This window comes from Stenella coeruleoalba (assembly GCF_951394435.1).
Source record: "Stenella coeruleoalba genome assembly, chromosome: 3".
Lineage (NCBI taxonomy): Eukaryota > Metazoa > Chordata > Mammalia > Artiodactyla > Delphinidae > Stenella > Stenella coeruleoalba.
This window is the reverse complement of record NC_137148.1, coordinates 124,318,147-124,343,686: the sequence shown is the minus strand read 5'-3', so window position 1 is coordinate 124,343,686 and position 25,540 is coordinate 124,318,147. Positions and strand designations below refer to the sequence as shown.

Sequence of the window (25,540 nt, the reverse complement as noted above, 5' to 3'; positions counted from 1 at the left end):
AAAATTCTAAAAGATTTTTATGGAAATTGATAAGCTGATTCTAAATTTTATATGGGAAATACTGAGATATAAGAATACCCAAAGCAGCCAAAAGTATATTCCTTTTCTGCCATCATGATTCTATGTGCTGTAGGCTTATTAGAAGAAAAAGAAAAGCTTTGCTGATAAACCTTCTTTTTTATTTCCTTTCCCTTCACCTTTTTCTTTTATTCATCCCTCCCTTTCCTTCACTATTCTTCTCCCCTTCTTTCTACCTTCCAAACCCTCCTTTTCTCTTCTTTTTTATCCTTTTCCTTTTCTTACAATTTTTCTCATTCCCCTCCTGCTTCTTCCTGTTCACTTTTTCCTTCCCTTTCTCCCTTCCTTCCTCATTTCCTCTCTCTCTCTAACTCTCAGATAGAAAAAAGGAAGTTCAACAAGAACGCTAACTCTACGTACTGCATCTTCATGGTCAACAAGCCCTATGCCATCACCTGCTCTGTGGTGGCATTCTACATCCCGTTTCTCCTCATGGTGCTGGCCTATTATCGCATCTATGTCACAGCTAAGGGGCATGCCCACCAGATTCAGATGTTACAACGGGCAGGAGCCCCCTCAGAGGGCAGGCCCCAGCCAACAGACCAACATAGCACTCATCGCATGAGGACAGAGACCAAAGCAGCCAAGACCCTGTGCATCATCATGGGTTGCTTCTGCCTCTGCTGGGCTCCATTCTTTGTCACCAATATTGTGGATCCATTCGTAGACTACACTGTCCCTGGGCAGGTGTGGACCGCTTTCCTCTGGCTTGGCTACATCAATTCTGGGTTGAACCCCTTTCTCTACGCCTTCTTGAATAAGTCTTTTAGACATGCCTTCCTCATCATCCTCTGCTGTGACAATGAACGCTACCGAAGACCTTCCGTTCTGGGCCAGACTGTCCCCTGTTCAACCACAACCATTAATGGATCCACACATGTGCTAAGGTGAGTGCTTCAGGGCTTGTTAGACTTTGCTCATTTGCAGGACTCAGAAGAGGTAACTTTCCAGTTTTCTGTTTCCAGATAGATTATTCTTGAAAACTTGTGCAGTACTTTCAAAGGTTAAAAAAAAAATTCTACCATCCATTAATGGAATAGAGTAAGGGCTCAGGGTAAGGGCTCAGGCACTGGGGGTGAATGACCTACATTCAAATCCAGCCTCCATAGTTCTTTGATTTGGGGAAGTCATTTAACCATTCTGAACCTTAAATTCATTAAAAAAAAAATGAAAATCATAATCACGATTTCTACATCACAGGCTTTTTTGAGGGTCAAATTAGCTAATATATGTAGAGCACATAGTACAGAGTCTGACACATAGTAAGAACTTAGTAAATATTATCTACTCCTACTTACAGGTAGTATTTTAGGATAGTGATTAAAAGCATGGTAAAATAGTCTTTATTTTGACTCTCAGTGCCACTGCTAATCATTTGTATGATCCCTTTTGATTTTTATTTTCTTCAACTGTAAAAAATGGTAATAATAATGATACCCATCTTATAGGGCTTTTATGACAGGGATAATGTATTCATATAGAGCCTGATACATAGTAAGTGCTCATAATACTACTAATGTGAATAGTAGCATATAACCTGATACCCTAAGATGACCATAAAATAACATGATAAACTAAACTAAAATAAATAGAATGATAAATATGCAATAGTAATGTTATGTGATACATGATATATTGGAAGTATGGACAATGTAGAGTGGAGATATGAGTAGGAAAGAAGCTGGCTTGGTTAAGGGAATCAGGGAAAACGTCACAGAACAGCATTTTATAAGAATTTGAGACTTGGAGGAGATGTCAAGGAAGGCATTCCAGACAGAGAACAGCATGAGGAAGGAAATGGAATATGAAGGAGTGTGGAAATGTCAGGTGGTTTACCCAAGGTCACGTAGGTTGACGGAGGTGGGAGTAACTTTGAAGTTCAGTGACTAGGCATGATGCCTCTTTCCAAACTGAGAATTTTCTTGCTACCCTGGCTTAGAGTTGTTCTCAGCTGTGTAAAGCTATGTGTGATAAATACATTCATCCTGTAGCAAAGATGAATTGTCAACGACAGTTTTTTCCTTTGCCCTGAGATGCACAGGAATTTCCAAAGAGCAGTTCCTTCTTTGAGAAAAGCATTTAATTTCTCTGATGATGACAATATTTAGCTGTTCTGGCAGCTGAAAACTGGGGACTTTTCATCTGCATGTGTAAGAAAAGAAGAAAAAAATAGGAATTGCTATGAAATATCAATGCTTTGCCTCAGAGACTGCTCAGAAGCATGAATTCAATTTTCTGCTACCAGTGTGGGCAGCCTTGTAGCTAAAGCCTAGTATGATGTTGAGATTCCAGCTGGTGGAAAGGCCTCAAAGGATACTCCTATAGGCTGTCATTCTTTCTTAATTATTGTGCCTTCGTCAGTGTCATAGAAAGGATCCAACAGTAAAGTGTATGTACAAGAACTTCTGTGCGGGTGCCAGCGAGTTTTTAGCTATTTAAGCTTAGCAGTTGCCCGAGTACAGGCTGCCGACTACTTACAGAGTGTGCTCCAGCAGTGCATTTACTAAGTCAGTTGTTTAGAACTGGTACCTTTTCCCGTAGAAACAGTCATAGAAAGAATTTAGGGTTTCTAGGGCATCCCAAGAAACCTATTTTACTAATACTATATTATTTTATCCCTGCTGCTTTTGGAAATCTGCAGCATGATTGTTAAGCAGAGATGGCAGTTTAGAGATGGCTTATGTGTATATTCTTCACACTTTATTCCTTACATTTATTTCTTCCTGAGGTCATGAGAAGTACAGAAAGTTGGTCTGAGGTGTTTTTCTGTGGGGGTGAGGAATCTTATAAGAGTGGGGGTGGCCTATACATAGAAAACTATTTGAAACTTGAATCCACTAGAGTGTAAGCCTTGCAAGGACAGGAATCCTGCCTGTTTTATTTCCTGCTACATAACAAATAACCCCATATGTTTCTTCATGGGTAAATTAACAAACCATAAAATTAATTCTCCAGATCAACTGTTTTAACTTAACACAATCTAAGGAAAATGTGTGTTTTTCTTAAAAGTCCCACAAATAGGACATCAACAAATTCACATGAGTTCATGAAATATAAAACCAAAACAATGAAAAGTAAAATCAGCTTTTATCCTGCTAATCCTACCCCTAGCCTCAGAGACAAGAATTACCACTAGTCTGCTAATCTTTTCAGTGCATTTACAAACATTCATAAAAACATACAAATTCATAGATTTTTCTCCCTTCATTTTACATAAATAGAGCCTTCTGTGTGTATTTTTCTGCACCTTGCTTTTTATCCATTAACAATATATTTCAGAGATCATTCCACATCAGAACATATAAATCTAACTCATTCTATTTAACTGTTCCATAATCTTCTGTACTAAAAATACATATTAAATTTTATTTAATTATTTCCCATTAGTAGATATGTAGGTGTCTCCAATCTTTTGCTGTTACAAACTGTACTATTTTTAATGCCTGGAACACATTTCTTTGTACATATGCCATTATTTCTCTCAGATAACTACCAAAAGTGAAATTGCACTGTTGACATGTATGTGCATTTAAAAATGTTATGCTTACCATGAAATTGACCTCCCAGAGCACCATAGTGCTTTGCATTTTCATCAGCAGGGTGTGAGAGTATCTGCTACTCCTTACCCTCACCAACACTGGATACTAAGCATCTTTTATGAATATACTAATTTAAAATATGCTCTTTCGTTTAATTTGCATTTCCCAGATGACTTGATAGATTGAACCTCTTTTAAATTAGTTATTGACTGCACCTTCATATGTTTGGTACTTTATCTGACAACTTTGTTCTGTTTTTCTGATTAATTTCTGGATGCTCTTTATTATATTCCAAATATTAATCCTTTGTTATATAATTTTCAAATACATCCTCCCATCTTCTGCTTGGTTTTGAACTTTGCTTAACTTTTGTCTTATAGAAGTTTCAGATTTTGAAAAAACTATTCTTATTTGACCTCTTACAGTTGACTCACTTCCTTCTTGAAAAATTTTCCACATTAATTTTCCTAAACACCATACTTGTCTGGTTTTCCTCCTAACTCACTAGCAACGCTTTCTTAGAATCCTTAACAGGTTCTTCCTTCTCTGTCTGGCCTCTCAATGTTGGAGTTCTTCAGGGCTTGCTTCCTGATACTCTCCTCAAACTACATTCTCACTTGGTGTGATTTAACCATCCATAGCTTTAAATACAATTGTCATGCTGTCAGCCCTCTCTTTAATTAATATCTCCAGGTCATAGCTGCCCTCTAAACTCCAGACCACAAGATCCAATTTGCTTCCTTGACAACCCCAGTTATGTGCTTCTTTGGAATATCAAATTTCATGCATCCAAAACAGAATCGTCCTATATCTCGTACCCCAACTGCAAATTTCCTGAGTCTTCCCTATCTCCATAAGTAGAGCTATCATCTACCGTGTTACTAAATCCAGACACTTTTTTTTGTAGTTCTGATAGGAAACTAACATGTTATAAGGCAGACTTAAAGATTTTAGAAAGGAGAACCAATCAGCCGGTATTGGAAATATGGAGTTAAATTGAAATAAATGTAAAATTCAACCATAGGAGCAAAATATAAACCACAGAAATGTAAGATGATGCCTGAACAAGTTTATAGCTGCATATATAAAATTTGGAACTTGATAAGTGTGCCTTCAGTTTCCTCATCCAAGGCATCTGTTGACAAAGTACTGGGCAGGCCACCAGAGACCTCCTTCCATATTAATGATAATGATTGTGATTCCTAACATAATTCCAGAAAAGACTGTGCCAGTTACTGTATTTAAGAACTCTGAATGCATCATTGCATTTAATTTTTACAACACTCAAAGAATTTGATATTATAATTATCGTCATTTTAAAGATGAGAAAACCAAGGTTTAGAGAGGGTAAGTAACTGGCCCAAACTCACACAAGTAGTAAATGATGAAGCTGGAATTCAGACGTAGGTCTTTCTGATTCCAGAGTTCAGTTTTGTCCAGCCCACTTAGAGTTGGGAATAGGGTTACCACTTCTCATGTTTATCTTGATTCTTTGGATAAATTTGGTGAAATATTTATCAAAAGGTCAACTCTACCGTCCTGCTTATATTTCTCTATCTTGTCTGCAAACCGTGAAGATTAGTAACTTGTTCAAATCCAGGCATTTTTCAGTCTCTTTTCTAAAAAGGGACTAAGGTTAGATCAGGTGGCCCTATTCTTAGTAATCTCAGATTGAGTCCTGTCCCTGGGTACATGTTGACTATTCAAAGAAATAATCAATTTAATACAAGCTCACCTCAGGGTAGGGACTAAACTCTACTATAGAAATCACCCTTTTCACATTTTTTCAATTGGATCATTTGTTCTTTTCTTCTACTTCTGAATGGCAGTGGCCTGTTCACAGTACTCTTTTTCATGGCATTTGTGCTGCTTTTGATTATAGAGTTCCTTATTTGACTCCTATAAGGCCAATTATTCCTTGAGGGTAGAAACTATGGCTTTCTTTTCTCCATGTACCATATAGCCCCTCACACAGTATCTGCAAAATAGTATATAGTCAAATGATCAGTACATTTTTACTGATGAAATATCTTCATGATTATCTTCAGGTTTATGAAGGATTCACATGCTCAAAATTGAAAATTATCTGTTTTTTCTTTTTTTAATCTTCCCTGAGGCTCTAAAAAGTATAGAGGACTTAGTCTACAACCCAAGACTCACATTGAGGAAAGCCAGTTCATGGCAGCACTATGAGACTATGAACTTTTTTCTCTTAAAATCTTTTTGAGAGAATGGAATTGTACTTTTCCAGGTTGAATTAAAAATGAGCTAGTCTGGCCTCAGTGGTTTAGAATAGTAAGTTTCCCATGCTTGGCCCTGTCCTCATAGCCCTTTGACTTACATGACATTTTATTATTAAACAAGCAGTTGGGTAGCCAGTGAAATAAAATATGCTTTTGCAAGACATTTTTAGAGGACTCTGATCACTCAGATTGTACTAATTACACACAGTAGCAGAGATGTCTGCAGTTGTGTTTGGTTGTTTTCTGTTGGATAATTGTCTTCTTTGGGAATATCCAGCCACAATCAAAATAGAAGTGAAGATAACACTTGGTTGGCTGATGAAATAGTTTGTCCTATAGATATGTACATTACATAGTCTTTTTTTAAAATTAATTTTTGGCTGCGTTGGGTCTGTTGCTATGCGTGGGCTTTCTCTAGTTGCGGCAAGCTGGGACCATTCTTCATTGCGGTGCACAGGCTTCTCATTGCGGTGGCTTCTCTTGTTGCGGAGCGTGGGCTTTAGGCACACGGGCTTCAGTAGTTGTGGCACGCGGGCTCAGTAGTTGTGGCTTGTGACCTCTAGAGTGGAGGCTCAGTAGTTGCAACGCATGGGCTTAGTTGCTCCACGGCCTGTGGGATCTTCCTGGACCAGGGCTCAAACCCATGTCCCCTGCGTTGGCAGGCAGATTCTTAACCACTGTGCCACCAGGGAAGTCCCGGGTACATAGTCTTTTTAAAAAATAGCTTCCAAACATGAATTAGTATCATAAAAATGTTTCTTGGGGCTATTTTAATTTGTATGCACACATATATAAGAAAGAGGCATAATGCCAGCATGTGAGCAATGGATTCTAACAGTTTCATCCTGTGTATGAACTGATTCTTAGTGAATTTGGAGCCAGCGTCTCTCTCCTTGTCACATCTTTAACCTGATTCTGTAACTGTGTTTTCCCCATCTGCCAACATCTCTCCTAGTCTCATAGAAGTTACTTTTGCCACTCTAGGAAACTCACATCAAACATAACAGCAGAGAAAGGAAGAAATATCCTAATGAGAAAACATTGGCTGCTTTCCTACTCAAGTCAGGAATAAGACAAGAATGCCTTGTCATCTCTGCTGTTCAACATTGTGTGTACAAAATCCAAATGACAGAAGGAAGAAACATGATAATTTTATCTGATGTTAACCAGTAAAATATGGGAGAATATTCTTTTGGAAGCCTGGCCTCAGCTCAGTCATTCTTCAAGCCAAGTGATACTCCCTACTTGGGAGGCATAGCGTGAACATATAGACTGTGACTACACAGAGTCACGTGGGTGACAGGTGATAGGAATAAGCCATATTGATTTGATTTGAGGTTAAATAGGGATTTGATTCTGGAATTCTTTGTTCACTGGATAAACGCCAAGGATTTTGCCAGTCTTGTTCACTGCTGTATCCTCTGAGCCTAGTAAAGTACCTGGAACATCATGAGACTTGACAAGGGAATGAAGGAATGCTTCTGTTCCTTCTCCCCTGGCCTAGCTTCTCTTCTATTTAGCTGTCTCTATGCTGATTAGCTCTGAGGGTCCATGGCAGAGTAGGGACTCAGGGTGCTGACAGTAACTTTAGACAGAGATTTTTCTGTACGTGAAATCCACTGAGGATTCCAGCTTTGGCTTCTTGGGTAAATAATTCCTATCCTGCCTATGTCACTACCTCACTGTGAAAATCAAACAAGATAATAGATGTGCAATTGCTTTCCTAACTGCAAAGCTCTGTCCTCATGGGAGAGATAAGTATGTTGTAAGAGCAGACTATTTATAAGTTAGGTAACACAAGCAGAGTTTACATGCAAAGTTTAGCTTTGTGGATGGGTTTCTCTACTCATGCCAGGCTTCAGCATCTTCCCTGGTTCTCCAAGTATAGATCTTGCTCAAACTTAGGTCACTCACCTGATTCCTAAGAAGGCTGAACATCTCTTCAAGCACTTCCCAAAGAAATTCTTACATATCTAACTTGGCTCTTGGCTGTCATCCTCTGTTCTCCACCCTCAATCCCCCGATGAAAAGGTTTTCCATTGACCTGGAGGTCTCTAGACCTGCCCTGTCCAATAGGGTAACCACTAGTCACATTCAAAGAGCTCAGTGGTTACATATTGTAAGTGGCTACTGGATTAGACAGTACAAATGTAGACTATTTCATTTATCGTAAAAAGTTCCAGTGGACAAAACAGCTCTAAAGCTGTTCTAAAGGTTCTAAAGCAATTTGAACCTTCTCTCTCGAAGGAAACAATGTATATTTTCCCTCATACTTATTAACTCCTGTTATCCACCAGAGCTTAATAATAAATAAACTGATTCTAGTGGATGGGCTATATTAAGTCTTTGACATTTCAATGCATAAGATTAGTATATTCAGATTTATATGTGGAATCAATAAAGAAAAATATGAAGATAGGGAAAAAGTGAAAGTAAGAAAGAGGCAAAGAGAATGAGGTTCCCCCAAAAAACAGTAGAAGGAAAAAAAATTCTTTCAGGTCATTATTGCCTCTTGTTATCAGAATTTATAATTGTATTCATGTCTTGTTTACTTCTTTATTATCTATCTTCCAGTCAGACTGTCAGTCCCTGAGGGCAGATAACATCCATTTTATTCCCAAAAGTTCCCCCAGGGTGTAGCACATTGCTCAGTTAATACATTTGCTGAATGAATGAATGGATGCCCTTATCAGACCCTATCTAGACCCTATTGTTCACATGGACAGTGTATACTGAAATAAATTTTCACCACTTAAAAATTTTTTTTTGTTAATTCCTTAACTGGAATAGTTTTTTGTTTGTTTTGTTTTTCCACTATGTAGACACTTGCCAACTTTCTAATTCACCCCATCAGAATTCCCCATTTAAATAAAGGTTTTCACATAGTAGATTGGAAGATTACCCATGGATGAGGAAATAATTTAGGTTTGATTTACTTTGGATCCTTAGAGGTTTCTGCTTGGAGGTTTTTGGCCTTTGCCTTGAACTTTGGAGGCTACAATTGGATTCAACATTTGCCTCATTGTTTTGAGCCAAAGCAGACTTAATCTGGGTAAACCAAGGCTGGGTGAGCATGACCTTGCCTTCTCTCCCCCAGTCTCCCCCAGGGGTGGCTGCATAATTCGCAGCCCCAATGCAAAATGAAAATGTGGGGCCCCTGGTTCAAAGGGCAGGAACACATTTCTGTTAAAAGTATTAAAATGGAAATCCTTTTTCCTTCCTCCTCAGTCTTTCTCTCAACTTGTCATATGTATTTTATTTGCTATTTACCTTTTCTCTAGTAGAAAAACAAAATGCAATTTTAAAGTATTAGCAGAAAATTTACCGTCTGTCTTTATATTGTGCACTGACAGTTTTAAATGCAAAAATAAGAGCATTTAACCTGTGTGTGGAGTCACCAAAATTATACAGATTACACAAATTGTATTTTGTAATTCAGACATGCTTATGTATTTTATTTTTACCAGACAGTGCACAAAACTAACGCAACTGTTTTTATTTCACTTCTTGATACACACACATTCTACTAACATTCTCCCTTCAGCTTACTGGGGAGTAAAGAAGGACTGAAGAGAAAAGAACCATGATTTGCTCTATCATATCCTTTCTTTCTATGTCAGTATTTTCAACATAAGTGCTTGGCTAATAGAGGAAGGCAATGCATGTGGAAAAGACTTGGTAGGGTTCCTTGATGGTTCCTTTTTCTTAGAAAATCACTGCCTCCTTTCTGCATCTGGCAATTTCTGGTTCAAATGGAAAACATGGGCTCTCAGGGCCACCAGCCATCTGCTTACTCAGTCATAGATGTGTTGATAGGAAACATGAGTGCAGAATTGTAGTGGACCCACGATCTGTGGGAATTCAGCAAGACTCAGCAAATACAAGGTAAGCATGTTACAGAAGCTGCTGACAAAAAGACGATGGGAGAAAGGAAGATGCTTTATATACATTATGTATTCACGTGTTTGCTTTGAGTCTTAGTAACTCTTTATGTATGGTTGGTCTACCAGAATTCTGTGCTCACAGGGCATCACTAACGTGAGAGGCAGCAAGGAACTATGGTGTACACACATACTGCACGTGTCATCTCTGCTCACATGCATGCTTCATTGTCCCTCAGAGATCACAAGTTCAAAGATAAAGTTATTGAGAATTCCAAGATGAGGACAAGCAGAACATTACACCAAGCTCTGGGTTCCTGTGTGACTGCTTTGGTCACACAGCCATGAAGCTGGCCCTGTCCTCAGTCCTTCCCCAATCCCAACCTGAAGGAGCTCTCACAAAACATTGTTCTTGTTGAGATCACACCGGGAAAACAGTGAGAATAACATCAGAAGAGCTCCACTTGCCTCATCAAATACTCAGGGTTAGAAAAGTTAGTGCTGTTTGCAGAGTGTACTTGCAAAAGTTCGGTAATCAAGTGGCTTAAGCTGCCCTCCAGGATGCCTACTGCTGGACTAAAGTGCTGAGGCCTAAAACATCATCCTTTCCACTGTCTCTGACTCAGAGGAAGGTGAACTTTGGTAAGTAAACAAAGGGGCATTGGACCCAATGTAGCATAATGGCTATAGGGGCTGGAGTCTGTCACATCTGGATGTCAGTCCTGTCTGAGATCTGTCATTTACTATCTATATAATCTTTAGCATGTGACCAGACATCTCTAGGCCTCTGTTTCCTCACCTGTAAAATGGGAATAATATTAGAACCCATCTCCTAGGGCTTTTGTTAAGGTTAAATATGATAACGTATGTGCAGAGCTGAGCCCAGCTTCTGTTACACAGAAAGTGCTCCATGCACGGAAGCTGCTGTAACTGTTGTTATTATAATTGTAGATATAACATTGTTCATATCTTGGTTAAAACAAACAACTTCTCCAGTTATTTTCTCAGCCTCCTGATAAGCATCTCTTAAGAAATGAGTCAATAGAAATCTCTGTGTTCTAAACACTGCTCCTTAAACAAGGAACGCAGAGCTCCCTCTGTTAGAAGAAAAGCCAGAAATGAATGAAATTAAATTAATTACACTGTTTATAAATAATTGTTTAAACATGAGACAAGACCTGTTTCCTGGGTACATCATGCCCTGTGCTGAACAGTTGGGACTCTTATTTTGAATATGCCTTCTGGCTTTTAAATTACCTGTAGGCATTTCTTTGATCCGACATAAAACATGCTAACTTGTCTAACAAGTTGGTTACAGTCTGTGTGTATTTGTTTTCCCCCTTTGGCTCTGCAGGTGCTCTTGTTGCTAGGTTGTTAGGGTTCCATGTACCAGCCCTCTGAGATTGGTGCCCACTGTGCATGTCATACTTCAGGGCAAACCCCAAACCACACCCAGCTGCAGTGGTGCTCAAGGTGGTTTATCAGAGGTCAAGAATAGAGGCAGTGTGATGTGGGGCTCTGGCCCTTGACCCTGGCTGCACACTAGAGTCACCTGGGAGCTCCTGGGTTCCACATGTAGAAATTCCATTTTAACTGGTCTGGTTGGGGACCAGAAATGCGTATGTTTTAGGAGCTCTAACGTACAGCAGGATTGAGAACCATCAGTGTTCTCAATGGACACTGGAAAGAGCAGGAAGCCTGTCTTCTAATTCCTTACTGATTGCTGTCATTTCTCTCAGCACCAATAAAATGAGAAAGTTCACATAGATAATGCTTCAAGTTTAGGTCTAGCTCCATGTCTTAAACTATTGAGATAGTCTGGATTTAAACTGGTAGTTCTCAACTGGGGACAGTTTTGTTTACCAGGGGACATTTAACAATGCCTGAAGGCATTTTTGGTTTTCACAACTGGTGGATGCTACTGGCATCCAGTGGACGGAGACCAGAGATGCTACTAAACATTCAAGAATGCATGGGACACCCCTCCCCAGAGAATTCTCTGGTCCCAAATTTCAAAATAAATCTGTGGTTGAAAAACCTTGCTTTAAACCAGTCCTCTGGGATTTGTAACAAAGAACCTCCTTACCTCTGCCAGGGGACAGCAGGAGGAGAGGTCTTTGATCAATGCCAGGAGTTGTGTGTGCTTTTATCTGCCTACTACAGTGCAGCCCCTGCATCCCTTGGCTCCTCTTAATCCACATCCACACCTAAGACAAGACAAGGGGGAAAAAACCCTGTAAAAGGCAATTATTTCTGAGAGGAAGGGCCCTGAATGTCCGTGGTTAGAGTGCCAGTAGTAACCTTGCAGATAAACCCTTTCTCCGAGGCAGGCTCTGTGAACTTGTTCCCTTACGGCATGCACTTGCCAGAGACACAGTCCTCCTAATTTAGTCGGAGCAGCTGTTCAGGAAGGAATTGCCTCCAAAGCACACTTAAGAGACCTACTAGGAAACCATATCCCTGTGTAAATGTGTGCTTAGTCCACACTGTAATGATACCTGACTCTGGCCCATAGAAGTGGTAAAGCTGCTTCTTACTCTGGGTGTCGACAAACTAGAGTGTCTCCAGGAGAGGAAAAACATCATGATTTTCTTTGCAGAATTCATGAAGGAATGGGGCATGATGAGTTTAGGGCTCAAAGAAGATTCAGGTCATGAGCGTTGTTTTTAATATCTCTGAAGGCTGTTTTGGGAAAGAGGGATCTGATTTGTTCTGCATGGTCTCAAGGGAAAGAGGTAGGTACAAAGGATTGAAGTTTTAAGAATGCATGTTTCAGCACAAAATGGAACGGATCCTCTTACTAAGTGTTGATGGACCATCAGTCACTGGAAGCATTGACTGATCATTTGTCAGCATGGCCAAGGAAGGGGTGGGAGGTCAAAGGAGATATTGTCAGACCCTTTCTTTGTGATTGTGTGAGTTACAGAACCACGCAAGTCCTCCCACAGTGCAGTTAAACATGAGAGAGCACAACCTACTTTAGCCAGTGTAGCACTTTGTTTGGTTGAAGCTGGAGACCTTCTGGAAAGGTTACCAGTGGGAAGAGATGTGCCAGAGGTGATATTGTCAATTGCAGGGACCATTTTCTTTTCCTTTATGATTCTTCTAGCAATCTGGCTAGTAGGAAATTTAGACACATCTAAGGAAGGAATCCATTCCTGGGTTCTATAGATGCCTGCTTAGTGGTTAAGCAGTTGATTTTATTCCTGAGATCCTGTTTGAGAAAAATGTTGTCATATCCACCTATCCAGATAAATTTCTGTTCTTTGAGGCTTTAATATGAATGGAATTGCTGTTTAAAGATTTGTAAGGAGAAGGACTGAGATTAAAGAAATATCCCCTCAACCTGGTTTTCATGTTCTTCCTTTTTCACATGGGGACAGTTAAGACCTGGACTTCTCTGGTCTGAAAGTAGTTAAGGCAGGGTCCCAACCTAGAGGAAATCAGAGTACTGATGAAGAAGTTTAGTGTTATGGCTAAAAGCATAGGACTTGGCATTTGATGAACCTCAGTCTGAATTCAGGTCCTGCCACTTTGAACCTGCATGATCCTGGGCAGGTTACTTGACCTCTTGCTGCCTCGGTTCCTTCCTGTGCAAAAGTGGAAGTAAAGGTGGTTCTTGCCTCATAACACTGTTACGAGGCTGGTGTGAGATACTGTACATATAGAGCTTGGGATAAGTAACTTATTGATATATTGTGATCTCCTTATCATAATCATCATCTTAGTAGGCAAAAAAGCAGGAACACTAGGTTGGGAAGACAAGGCTTCTTTTTCTGGAACACTGGTGCATTGTCAGAACTGGGTCTGAGGGGAAATGGTTTGGGGTCAAAATCATCATAATATCCTCCTCATAAGGTACAGGATAGTTCCTGAGCAATAAGTTCAGAAGCAGAAGGAAAATTACTTCAACTGCAAGGATAGGGGAACTGTGGGGAAGGGAGTGAGGCAGAAAGTTCTAGCTTCTGTGCTCCAAGAAATGCTGTGAAATCATCTCCAACCCTTGAGCAAGGAAACCTGGTGGATGGCTTCTGGTTATATAAACAAATATCTGAGTGTGCTCTGGGTTGTATTCAACCAAAGAGCCAAGAACCTGCTTTTTACCAAGTGATTTCTGAATTATTTTCTCATTCTCATTTTTTACAAGATTCTTGGAAACATTCACAGTTAGAATTGTCCTTGGAGAGCTTTTTGTTCTCTAAGAAATGGGTGAATCTGTATTTTGATAAACCTGACAAACAAATATATTTGGTGCCTACTCATGTTCCTTTTATTCTTTTCAAACTTTTATTTCCTTTGCTGGCTTGTATAATGGAATTTTTCTTCTATTTGTGAATTTTCATTGCCTGCTTAGAGTTTCTGACTTTGGCAAAAGGAGTGTGTGTGTGTGTGTGTGTGTGTGTGTGTGTGTGTGTGTGTGTGTGTGTATGATTGTCATGTATAATAACTAGTTGCCTAAGAATAACTTGGTTTCTTGGTCCAGACATCACCATCTTTATTATCGTCATCTTAGCATCTACCATTTACTGAACACTGGTTTTATATGCCAGCCATTGTGCTAAGTGCATTACATGTGTCATCTCATGGAATCCTTAATATAATCCATGGAGCAGGTATTAAAATCCCCATTTTACTGATGGGGAAATTGAGACTCAGAGAGATTAAATAACTTGGCTACTGTCCTGTAGCTGGTGAGTGGTAGGCCAGGATTCTAACACATGTTCACCTAATTTCAGAGCCCTTGCTGTTAACCACTAAGCTGTGCTCCTTGCTAGTTAATTAATCACTCTTGAAATAATGCAGAACTTTGGTTCTTAGACATGGAAAGGGCTTCAGAAGTGATCTGGTCAAATATCCCAACCAATGCAGTGATCTCTTCTACAACTTATCTAGTAGGTAGTTGTCTGTCTCCCCTCCCAATGAGGGGTAACTTATTATTATCCAAGGCAAGACATTGGCTGGGTTGCAAATTATAATTTTTTTGCCTCTGGTTTTCTTTTGGGACTATGTGTATAATATAACCATAAAGAGAGAAGCTATTTCATGTGTATCGTTTAAGAGAATGTTAAGGCCATTCAAACATGTGGGATTTTAAACTGTAAATGCCAGCTGGATTGAGCTGTAATAGAATAGCCTTGAGCAATATAGTGTGACTTGCAGTGGGCAGATAGTGAAGGGCATATAAAGCCCTTCTTGCCTGACCCAGTCTGGTTTTCCAACTCATTTCCCTCAACTCTCCCCCGACCTAACTCCCTATGCAATAAGCATGCAAGATTGATCAGTTTTCCCTAGATAAGTAGTGAATTCTCCAGCCTCTGGATTACTTCTGCTGTCTCAAATGCTCTTTCTCACTTTGCTGCCTGGCACAAGCCTACTCATTCCTTGAGGCACAGTTCCAATATGAGCTCTCTCAACTTTCCTGATCCCTACCCCCTGAATATTGGAGCTAACCACTTCCTCCTCTGGGCTCTCACACCTGCTTCTCTTTTTCTTGGAGGCTCAGCTCATCCTGTGGGATCTTAAGTAACTTTATGCACTTAAAACACCCTCTGCTCACATGGACAGCTTCTCGAGAGCAGGACATTTCCTACCTGCAGTGTCTAAGAGTCGAGGGTGCCTGTTCAGTGAAGGTGCACATTTAGTGAAGCTGGTATGATAAGACTCTGAGTTGGATTTGCCTGGTTCAGCTGGTGGCTCCACCTCTCCCTAGATGATTTGACTTGGGCAAATTACTACGCCTCATTCCACACAACTTGAGCCTGTAAATAATAAAACCTATGTGATAGGATTGTTGTGAAAATTATATGAGATAATCCATGATTAGTTTAGCACAATCACTGACACATAATAAACGCTCAATTAATATTGGCTGATATTATCACGGATCCATACTTTTCTCCTACATATTTTTAGGTTCTGTCATATCAAAATAGTTCAGCAGAAGAAGCAGGCAGACAGTCTGATCCCCCAGACTCAAAGTTCCAGTCTTTTATTTGTGCTTTAGGAACTGTGGTAGACAGTGGGAAAAAGCCACACAAGGAAATTGGTTTGACCTTTAATTATATGTGCACATTGAGAAATAGAAGTGCATTCGGATTAGAATAAGCCATGCGTCCTGACTTGATCTTGCACTTCAGCATGTTGAAACATGGACATATCTGAGGCTGGTGGTGCAATTAAAGAGCCCCTGAGAATATGTTTTGTCCAGAGCTACAAGGTTAGGCATTCCAAACTGTGCAAAGTTAGCTATCTGGGATTCTTTCTGCAAGCAGCACAAAATAATAGAAAGATCCCAGAGTTCCCACCCTGAGGATGCATTGCTTTATGTCCTTGTCAAGACACTGTCCTCCCTGCAACTAAGTTTTCTCATCTGGTAGGGTTTTTTGTCATTTGCCTGCTATTTTCACAATTTTTACCCATATCAACATTCTGCCCATGCTATTATTTATTTACTATATATCTTTAAATACATTTTTAATTTAAATAAATCTGTTTGTAAATGGAACTCTCTATTATGACCTTAAGTGAAAAATCATATAGAGAAGATGATTTTAAAATTAAATACAATGAAAACAAAACAAATTATTATTATTTGCATAACTTTTTTACTATTAAAATTTAATAATATTGTTTGCCAAAGTCTCTGAGTCAAAGGCCTGCTCTCCATTTTATTAGGTAGTAGAGAATTGTTAAAGGCCTGCTCTCCATTTTATTAGGTAGTAGAGAATTGTTAAAGGCCTGCTCTCCATTTTATTAGGTAGTAGAGAATTGTTAAAGTCAGAGTGGGGCCAAACTGAGTATGTCTCTTTGAAATGAGCAGAATGAGTAAAAGAAGTATTGGATCTCCTTACTGTGATTCAGATTGTTTAACGTTGTGCCTTTTTGTTTGGCATATCACCTGTGGAAAACATCCCATGTTTGGGAAATACTAGATCTTCCAGAGTCAATATTCTCTTCTGGTTGATAGTGATCTAAAGACAAATGAAGAAATTGGCCTAGGCCATCACCTTTTGAGCCATTGAGTTTACTGATAAATTAGCACAAGTTTATGTGCCTACTGTTTATAAACAGTTCAATTAGTTTTTATCAGCTAATTGTAACCAAGCATTCTATTTTTTTCATCACATGAAAAACACCTTAAAAAATATTGCTTTGTGCATCTCTTTACATTTTTTGCCACCTCATTTTCATGATTCATCACCAAGTCTGTCCTCTTTTCATCATCAGTGTCATAAAAGCGAACAAATACCCCTTGTCCACTTTGCTAAAATGGACTCTTTGCATGCATGTCAATGCTTCCTTTCTGATCCCTTGTGCAGAATCGCTGAATGTCTCATACTGCTAGCTCTGGCCCTTCCCACTCACTTGTCCTTTCTCTTACTGCCCCCTGTCTCCAGTGCTAAACTGTGCCTCAGGTGTGAGTAGAATAACTGGACATTCACCTGCTCAGGGAATCTTATACTCCCATGTGCCTAAGAATTATGTGAGAGCACTTTTTAAAAATGCAGATTTCTGCCCTCCCCATCCCACCCCTGCCCTCTCCCCACTCCCCACTCCCACCCTCTTGTCAGAGGTCTGATGTGGATCCTGGGAATCTGTATTTGCCATAAGTACCCAAGACAATTCTGATGCACACAGTCTCTGAACAATTTTGTGAAAGATGACTTAGCTAGTGATCTCTCTCATCTTCTCCTCTTTTTCCTTCTCCTCCTCCTCCTCCCTCTTCTTCTGGAACAAAGGGAATTGTAACTCTGTTTCATCAACCGTTAATATTAAACTTCATCACAAAACTCTTCCCACTGTACAAATGATTTCCATGTTTCCCAATGGACAGAATTCCTGATTTGGGAGGCAGAACACCTGATTTATAGCACTAGATCCACTGTTACCTAGCAATCAATCTATGCCCCTACATTGTACCTACTTTCCTTCCTTACAGGTTTGTGTTGAAGATTAAATGTGGAAAATGATACAAAAATGCTTCATAAATTGTAGAGGATTTTACTAAAACTATTAAAACAAAAAGCTGCATCTTAAGTCTGTTAAAATATCAGAGATTCTTTTTTAATGATGTTTTGCATCAGAAATTTTGAGCAGCTCTGCCAGTGTTTCTGATCAAGCATGTGTTTAAGGAAGGACAGTTGTGGTCTCGCTGCATTTTAAGTTGTGGCATCTCAGGCCCTCCCTATCCTATCCTAACGAGATACATTTAACAGCTTTGCAGTGTAACTTCACAGATTCAGAAATTGAGGTCTTTCAGATTCTTTAATACAAATCCAAAAATTATCCTCCCTGTTTCCAGCGAAACCTCTTCCCTCCACACAGAATATAAAGTATCAGATACTAACAAAAGAATATTAAAGCCAAATTTGAAGCAATTACCCACAGCTTTGGAGAACAGTCCCACACACAGCTGGTACCCAATAAGAAGGTCTGTATTTGTCACCCACCATCTCTGCTCCTCATAGAATCAGAATGTCAGAGCTGCAAGGGATCTTACAGATAATCCTCCTTGTTTAAAGAACGGGGAAAATGAGGCACAGGAAAGGGACTAAGTCCTCAGAGGCATGCATGGATGGAGGCTAAAAAGGCATTGGAATCCAGGTTCCTGTCTTCTGGTTTATTGTTCACATTGCTGAGTTAGTAGGGTGGCCTTGTGGTTGAAAGTGAAAGGGGCTCACTGAGTGTTAAAGCTGTGCCTCCTGAGTGTGATTCATTGTATGGGTCGAGGTCTCTTGGGGTGCAGCATATTGCACCATGACTTTGTATCCTGAATGAAGACCTAAAAGGCAGATGATATTAAATTGTTAACTGTGAACAATTAGACTAGTACAGGAGTGTAAACTGAGACTGACACAGGCCAACCAGGACACAAGATCACCCTAGCATTATTCTCAAGTCTCCTTTTTCCCTACTTAAAGGGAGTTGGTTGTGAGTCCTCCATGGAGTTAAGAGGCTGGGCCATTTTCGTTTATTCATGACTTCTCTCCTTGGCAAGGGCTATATTGATGTTGTCTGAATAAAAAGGAGTGGTACCAGGCACCCAATAGCAATTCTGCAGAAATCTCAGCCTTTATTTGAATATTTGGAAGGATTATATGAGATAACCAATATAACATTTTGGAAACACTTCCCAAAGAGCCTCCTCCTTGATCCCCAACTGCTCTGGAGCCTTCCACTTACCCAACTCAATGCTTCACTTTAGCCCAGATCTTCCTGCTTTGTCTTGCATCCTCTCTCCTCATTCTTCATTATGTTTATTCACTTAGCCCCTTCCTCTGCTCTCTCTACTTTCCTCCTGACTCTGCAGGTTCTTTTTCCTTTTCCACCTAGTCTCCCTGGTTCTGAATCACAGAAAATATATACACCTCTTGGCAAAGATGTTCTTTTAGTGGGTAAGAGGGGTTAGCAGGAAAGAGTCCCATATTAACATCCCAGTTATATTGTGTTTCAGTAAGAGGAGGAGACACATCATACTGTAGGCTTCCCAGGGGAAGAATAGATATAATATACACCCACGTACATATTCCTTTTACCCTGAGTCCATCATAGTGGGACAAAAAGATGCTAGAGACAGCAGAACATGAACACTGGACTTAGTGGTGGTTCTCAAGATGATGAGTGACAGTGTATCAGGACAATTCAGAGCCCAGACTTTGGAATCAAAATTGACTGGAATGTAAGTCTGATTCTGCCATTTATTAACTGAGTAAATTTGGGCAAATTATTTAAACTGAAACTCAGTTTCCTTGTCTGTTAAATGGGTTTAAAATACATGAATTAATGGATATAACACACTTAGCCCAGTGCCTGGCACACAGGTGCTGCCCTAATGGGTGATGGTTTTTATTGTTGCTAATAATGATAATAATAAGTATGATACAAAGGGAATTTGGCCAGTGAGAAATGAGAAACCCTTCCTTTCTCCCTCCCTCCCTCCCTCCCTCCCTCCCTTCCTCCCTTCCTTCCTTCTCTCCTTCCTTTCTTCCTTTCTATTCATTCATTCTTTCTTTTAATAGATATGTTCAGTGAATAAAACAGATAAAAATGTGGGGCATATGTAAAGACATTAGGCCACATCTTGAGTTTTCTAGAGAGCTTATACTTGAAGAATGGCATGTGGAAAATCTGGCAGAAGGAATGTATAACCAAAGATGAATCAAAAGGTATGTTTAGAGCAAGTAGAAAACCCAGAAATAGCTGTCATTATTTAGGGACGAAATCTTGCATATTCTGCTTTAGTAAGAATAATCTTGCAACTGGAAAGAAGAGCACATCACAGGGAAAAAGTTGCTGCCTGGGATTGATGGAAAACTTTTAACTGTCTCTGAGCCAAGATGTATTATTTCTCACGGGATTAAAGGAACTGGTTGATAAGACCTCTGACTGGAGCTCTTTTGTGGACTCAGGATATGATGGCAGCCTGGAGACCAGTAAATATTGTCCCAGTTCTTAAAGGAAGATAAAAGCTGGACTGCAGAAACTATAGACTCATAGCTTGAAATAGACCTTATCAAAATTCAAAGACAGTTATTATACAAATGATTTGTATGCAAGAGTCAGTGTTGTTTCATTAAAAAATAATTCATGCCAACTAATTTCATTATCTATTAGGACAGATTTACTGCTTGACAGAGACATTTCAGCAAAGCATTACACAAAACCTTCCATGGGTGGGTCCATTCTCAGGCACAGGGATTGTTACTGTCTGCTGGGAAGGCAGTCTGTGGTGGGGTACCACAATTCTCTGGCTTAGCCCTCTTCAATCAGTAGTTTTTTCTCTTGACTGAAGATTGAAGATCTAAGAAGATCTTCAAGAAGATCTAAACTGAAAAATCTAGGTAGCAATAGATTATCTGATCTTCCTATGTGTTGGTAAAATCCTTAAAGTCTAGCTTGAGTCAGTGCTAAATAATCCTATCTTGAATGTTGAAATTGTTATGATTTAGAATGATCTCAATTGACTAAAATGATACCAAATCAATAAAATGAAATTAAACTGAGACACATGTCCTCTATTTTGGCTAAATGAATGAATGAGTGAATAAATAAATAAATAAATAAAATAAACTGTACCAATGTAATAAAGAACCACAAGAATTGACAGCTGTTTGTATCAAAAAGATAAAAGTTGGCAATGAGTATAACATATAAGCCAATAGCATATTACCATTGTCAGAAATGAACTCAATGTTGACTGCATTCATAGAAGTAAACTAAATTGATGATGAAAAGTATGTGACATAAATCAGGCTCACTGTGTAAATTTGGGCTCTTTCCTGGTACTATATTTCAAGAGAGATAATTATAATAAGGATTGTGTTTAGAGGACAGTGCCCATTATGGGCAATAATCTGGAGACCATAATATATAATGAACTATTAAAGAAAATGGAAATGTGTAGCCTGGAGAAGAGAAAACTTGGAGGATATAATTAGTGGAGGGAAGAATTTTGAGTGGGCCTGGAGGGCATAGTAGTTCCACAGGGTAGAAGCTGTAGGAAGGCTGATTTTGGCAGAACATTAATAAGCTCTTGCCAATAACTAAAGTTGCTCAAAAATAATATGGCCTGGCCGGTCAGTGGAGATTCCTAAGCAGGGGCTAAACAACTACCCATCTGCATGGCACAAGGGGCTTTCCTGCAGTGGGTGGGCTCTTTCACCAGCCTATCTGTCCATTCCAACTCTGAGGTTCTGTGATCTTCTCCCCTCTCTAGGGATGCAGTGGAGTGTGGTGGCCAATGGGAGAGTCAGTCCCACCCCCCAACAACTTCTTCTTTGGTGGCTGCTCAGCCCAGTGACACTTAGGCCCCTGGGGCAGTGACCCTGAAGACAGCCATCCCTCCAAGAGAGGGCCAGGTCCTAAGCTGCTGCTCGTGCCTGACTGTGCCCGGTATTCTCTTCACCCAGCATCCATCCATTGGTGCAGGCACCCCATGCCCATTGGGCTTTTCCTCCAGGATTCCAGCAGGTGGCAGGGGACAGGAGGGCTCCCTTGTTCACTGGGGGTTCTCCTCCAGAGATCCCCCTTGAAGGGATCTTTTTATTTCCTAGCATTCCCTCTTCCTGGCTTCATAGTCACCCTGGCCTCATAGTCTCTGTTGTCCCCAGTATATCCCCTTACTGTGCCTGGTTTGTCTCGCTCATGTTTCAAACACAGTCACTCACTGTGTCCTGTCTCAGTCATAGATGTCCGCAAATATTCCTTCTTTGCTGTGCCTGCTCACATAACACTGTCAAAACACATCCTCCCTGCACCTGCCTTGGTCAGAGTTGTGTTCCAAAAGCGCGCATCTCTTGCTTGTTTGTGTCTGTCACCGCCATGTTCAAACTACTCACCAGCTCATCTGTGTCCTGCTCTGTGCCAGACACTAATACACGTTCCTCCCAGAATGTGGGTCCAAATGTGCATCCTCCTGGCCAGCCCCCCATACCAGTCACAGACTTCCACTTGCTTTACCTTATGTCCATATCAGTCCTTCTCTTCAGGACATGCTCCATTTATTCACCATGGAAGAAACAGGGCAAAGATCCTTCAGAGGAAAACAGTCTCTGCAGCAACCTCGGAGGGAAGCTGAAGACACACAGCTCCCTGCCAGTGCCATGGCCTCAGGCCCTCCTGCTGTGGAATGCTCGCTTTCCTGGAACAAATCCTCTCCTAAAGCGCCTTGGGCAGGGCTGGCGGCATCATAGTGTTTATTGAAAGACTTTGGAATCTTTCCCACGAGCTTGTAGCAAAGCCCATGGTACCGATTTATAACCCTTGAATCTGGCCTTGCTGCTCCCAAAGGAGAGAACAATTGGAGGCGCACACTGCCGAGACTTGTCACTCACTGCAGTTTCCCCAGGTGGAGGAGGCAGAACCAAGCAGCGCTTGGGGTGGAAAACAGTGCTTGACTTCAAGTCAGAGGACCTGAATTCCAGCCCTGGCTCCACTCCTAACATGTGGGAGATCGTGACCTATGCCCTTCCATCCCTGGACCTCACTTTCTGCATCTGTCAACTGAAGTTTGGACCAAAGGATCTCTAAGATTCCATTCTGTTTCTGTGACAACAGGATGCTGCTATAGCCATCAGCTACCTCAGAAAGGTGTGGCCTGCCTGCCTTTTGACTTTGTTTCAGAGGAACTAGCCACCTCATTTGGGCCTTCTAGACCCTTGACCTTGCCAGCTTTGCCCTTCAGATAAACCTGGATGTCTTTCATTCAAAGCTAAGTTCATGGCTCTTGCCACCTGCCCCAGAGTGAAGGTCCCAGGGAGGTAAACGCCACCACATCCCAGAGCTGTGTGAGGTTTCAACTTTGGTCTTGGCTGTGATTTGATAGCATCTCATGACTTTATCATACTATCCTTGTTCCTGCTGCTTAAGAAGTCAGGTGTCATTTCCATTGACGTTTACTTTAGTTCTGGAATTGCAACAGACTGGAAAGAGACTTGGAATGAGGAAGAGAAGATTGACCCAAACCATCCAAATACAAAAAAAAAAAAAAAAAAAATTATGTGCCCTGCAAAGGCTTACAATTTTGTTGTGGAGAAAGTCATTCCTTAGGGAAGGGGAAAAGCCTCTAATGAGAAATGTGACTCGGAACTCCCAAATGCTGTTGAGAAAGACTGCGCCACGCTGAAATGCTCCTGGTGTAGGCTGGGGCTCTCACTGATCAGTGGAGCAGATTCATCTGGGGACCTATTCTCGTCATATATGAAGAAAGTTTATTTAAGTCCTTAACTCGCACATTGACTCTGGATGGACCAATCCCCTGTGCTTTTTTTAAGTCACTGTTCCTCTGCCGTTAATGAGATTGGGGCATAGGAGGCAACCACCTTTTTGAGGATGATGCTTCTCTAATACAAAGGAGGGAGCAGCAAGGTATTGAGCCCCAAGGCCCTGAACCTGGCAGGGAGACTCACACTATCTGTCTGGCTGCTGCACACGCTGTTCACAACCTCTGTGAGCACACAGTAAGGATGGGTGCAGCAGAGAAGCAGCACAGGCACTAAATCAATTGCTGACTTACTGTGTGACCCTGAACTAATAACTGGACCTCTCTGGCCTCAGAAACAATCTCTCCTGCCTACTTCACGAAGCTGCTGTGGAGAAAAATAAGATAATTTTTGTGAAGATGTTCTGTAAATCATAAAATGACATTCTGTTTATTATGACTTTGGGTTACTGTGGATGCTCCTGGGAGCTCAAGGACTAAGAATTTCTTCACCAAGGGGTGGACCAATTTAGAGAGTGAGCTTTCTATGTTGAAAACTAATACCAAGGGATCATCTTTTTGGGGTCCATTCTTCCAAATTTACCCCTCTGCATTTAGTTATTCTAGGTTACCCAAAACACACAAACATTGAAAATTTATACATCACAAACACTCTTATTTGAGGGGATTTTGTTGTTCTCAAAGTAAAGAGGTGGATGGAGAGAGATGGGGACTACAGACTAACTTTGATGAGAATGAGTATAATTTTTCATGTAACTTCAAAGTCACATGGAATAAATTCAAATGCCTTTTTGCCATGAAAACATTTATTTAGAGGAAAAAGACTTGGGTCATCGAAATTATCCCCACCCTCTCTCTCTCTCTCTCTGTAGAATCCCCTGTGAAAAGACCCCTCCAACATAAATCAGATCATGAATGACCAGCTAACAAGAATGTTACATGAAGAATCTACTAAGATACTGAACCAGATAATTTTGAGATTTTTTTCCTAATCTGATAGTCTGTGTAAATTATTGTTAATTATCATTTAGTGTTATTTAGCTAACACTTTAATTTTGTTTACAGTTTTAATAAAGCAGAATTACAAGTGGGGCCACTCATACAGTTTCTAGCAAATTGAGTCCCTTTGTGTAATCAACATATAAAGTACATGTGTGCCCATTATACAGAACATGGAACTTAATTATATAACTCAAAGGCTTACAAGTTTTAATGATGGTTGTAGTTTTGGTTTTATGAAATTGTTAGTTATGCTTCTGATTTATTTGAAGCTAAAGCTTTGAAGTACTAGGACCCCTGATTCTAATTTGTTTCTATGGAAAACACCCTTGGCTTTACAATAATCCACTTTTTGATGCAGTTTCCCAGAATGTGTTCTAGGAAACATTGATAAAGTCTCTCTATTTATTGATAAACGTTAATAAATTACACATGTTTATATTTGTGCATTCTGTACATGTCTAAGAAATTATATATGGAGGGAAATATAAAGTCTTAAAACTATTAAGGGAATTTTGAGTATACAATAAAATGCCAAAGTCAATTCCATGCCTCAGTTCTGTGCAGCTTCTCTGTAATCTCTGTAACTCAACTCATCCCTTTGGGCGTTTGAAACTGGAGAATTTTTCGTCTCCAGTATCAGGTTCTCCTCAAGGTAAAGAAAGAAGTCCAGGACTCCTAGATAATGTAATTCTACCTGTCTGTCTGTCTGCCACCTTCGTCAGCCTCGAGTGCTAGGACAGATCTCTTACATGGGTGATCCCAAGAGCAGGTGATGTGGTAGGATTCAACCCAGCCACACTCAGGGCATATGCCATAGGAGCCATTCAAGTCAGCTTGTCAGTTGTACTCTATATTCAGAGGTCTTGAATTGAGGTTATTAAGCATGTGCCTCCTTTTTCTGGTGTCATGAACAACCCAGGATTCTGGAGTCCAACTCCCTTGCCATGGAGCTCCTGGGATTTTAGGCCTAGAGTACATGTCAGTGAAATCCAGGTCCCAACTCTTCTGAGTATGGGGCAATGGAAAGACCTCTATCAGGAATCAGGGGCAGGGTACTCACCCCAGTTCTTCTGTTCA

The 25,540-nt window shown here is 40.4% G+C and overlaps 1 protein-coding gene across 3 annotated transcripts in view; it reads left to right on the top strand.

The window, feature by feature from the left end:
* Nucleotides 1-25,540, top strand: part of HTR4 (5-hydroxytryptamine receptor 4) — a 369,414-nt gene that overhangs the window by 318,883 nt on the left and 24,991 nt on the right. For all 3 annotated transcript variants that reach the window (XM_079916532.1, XM_079916531.1, XM_079916530.1), the window contains one exon: nucleotides 397-965. In XM_079916532.1, coding sequence (XP_079772658.1) covers nucleotides 397-965 — 569 coding nt within the window. The remainder of the gene's footprint in view (nucleotides 1-396; nucleotides 966-25,540) is intronic.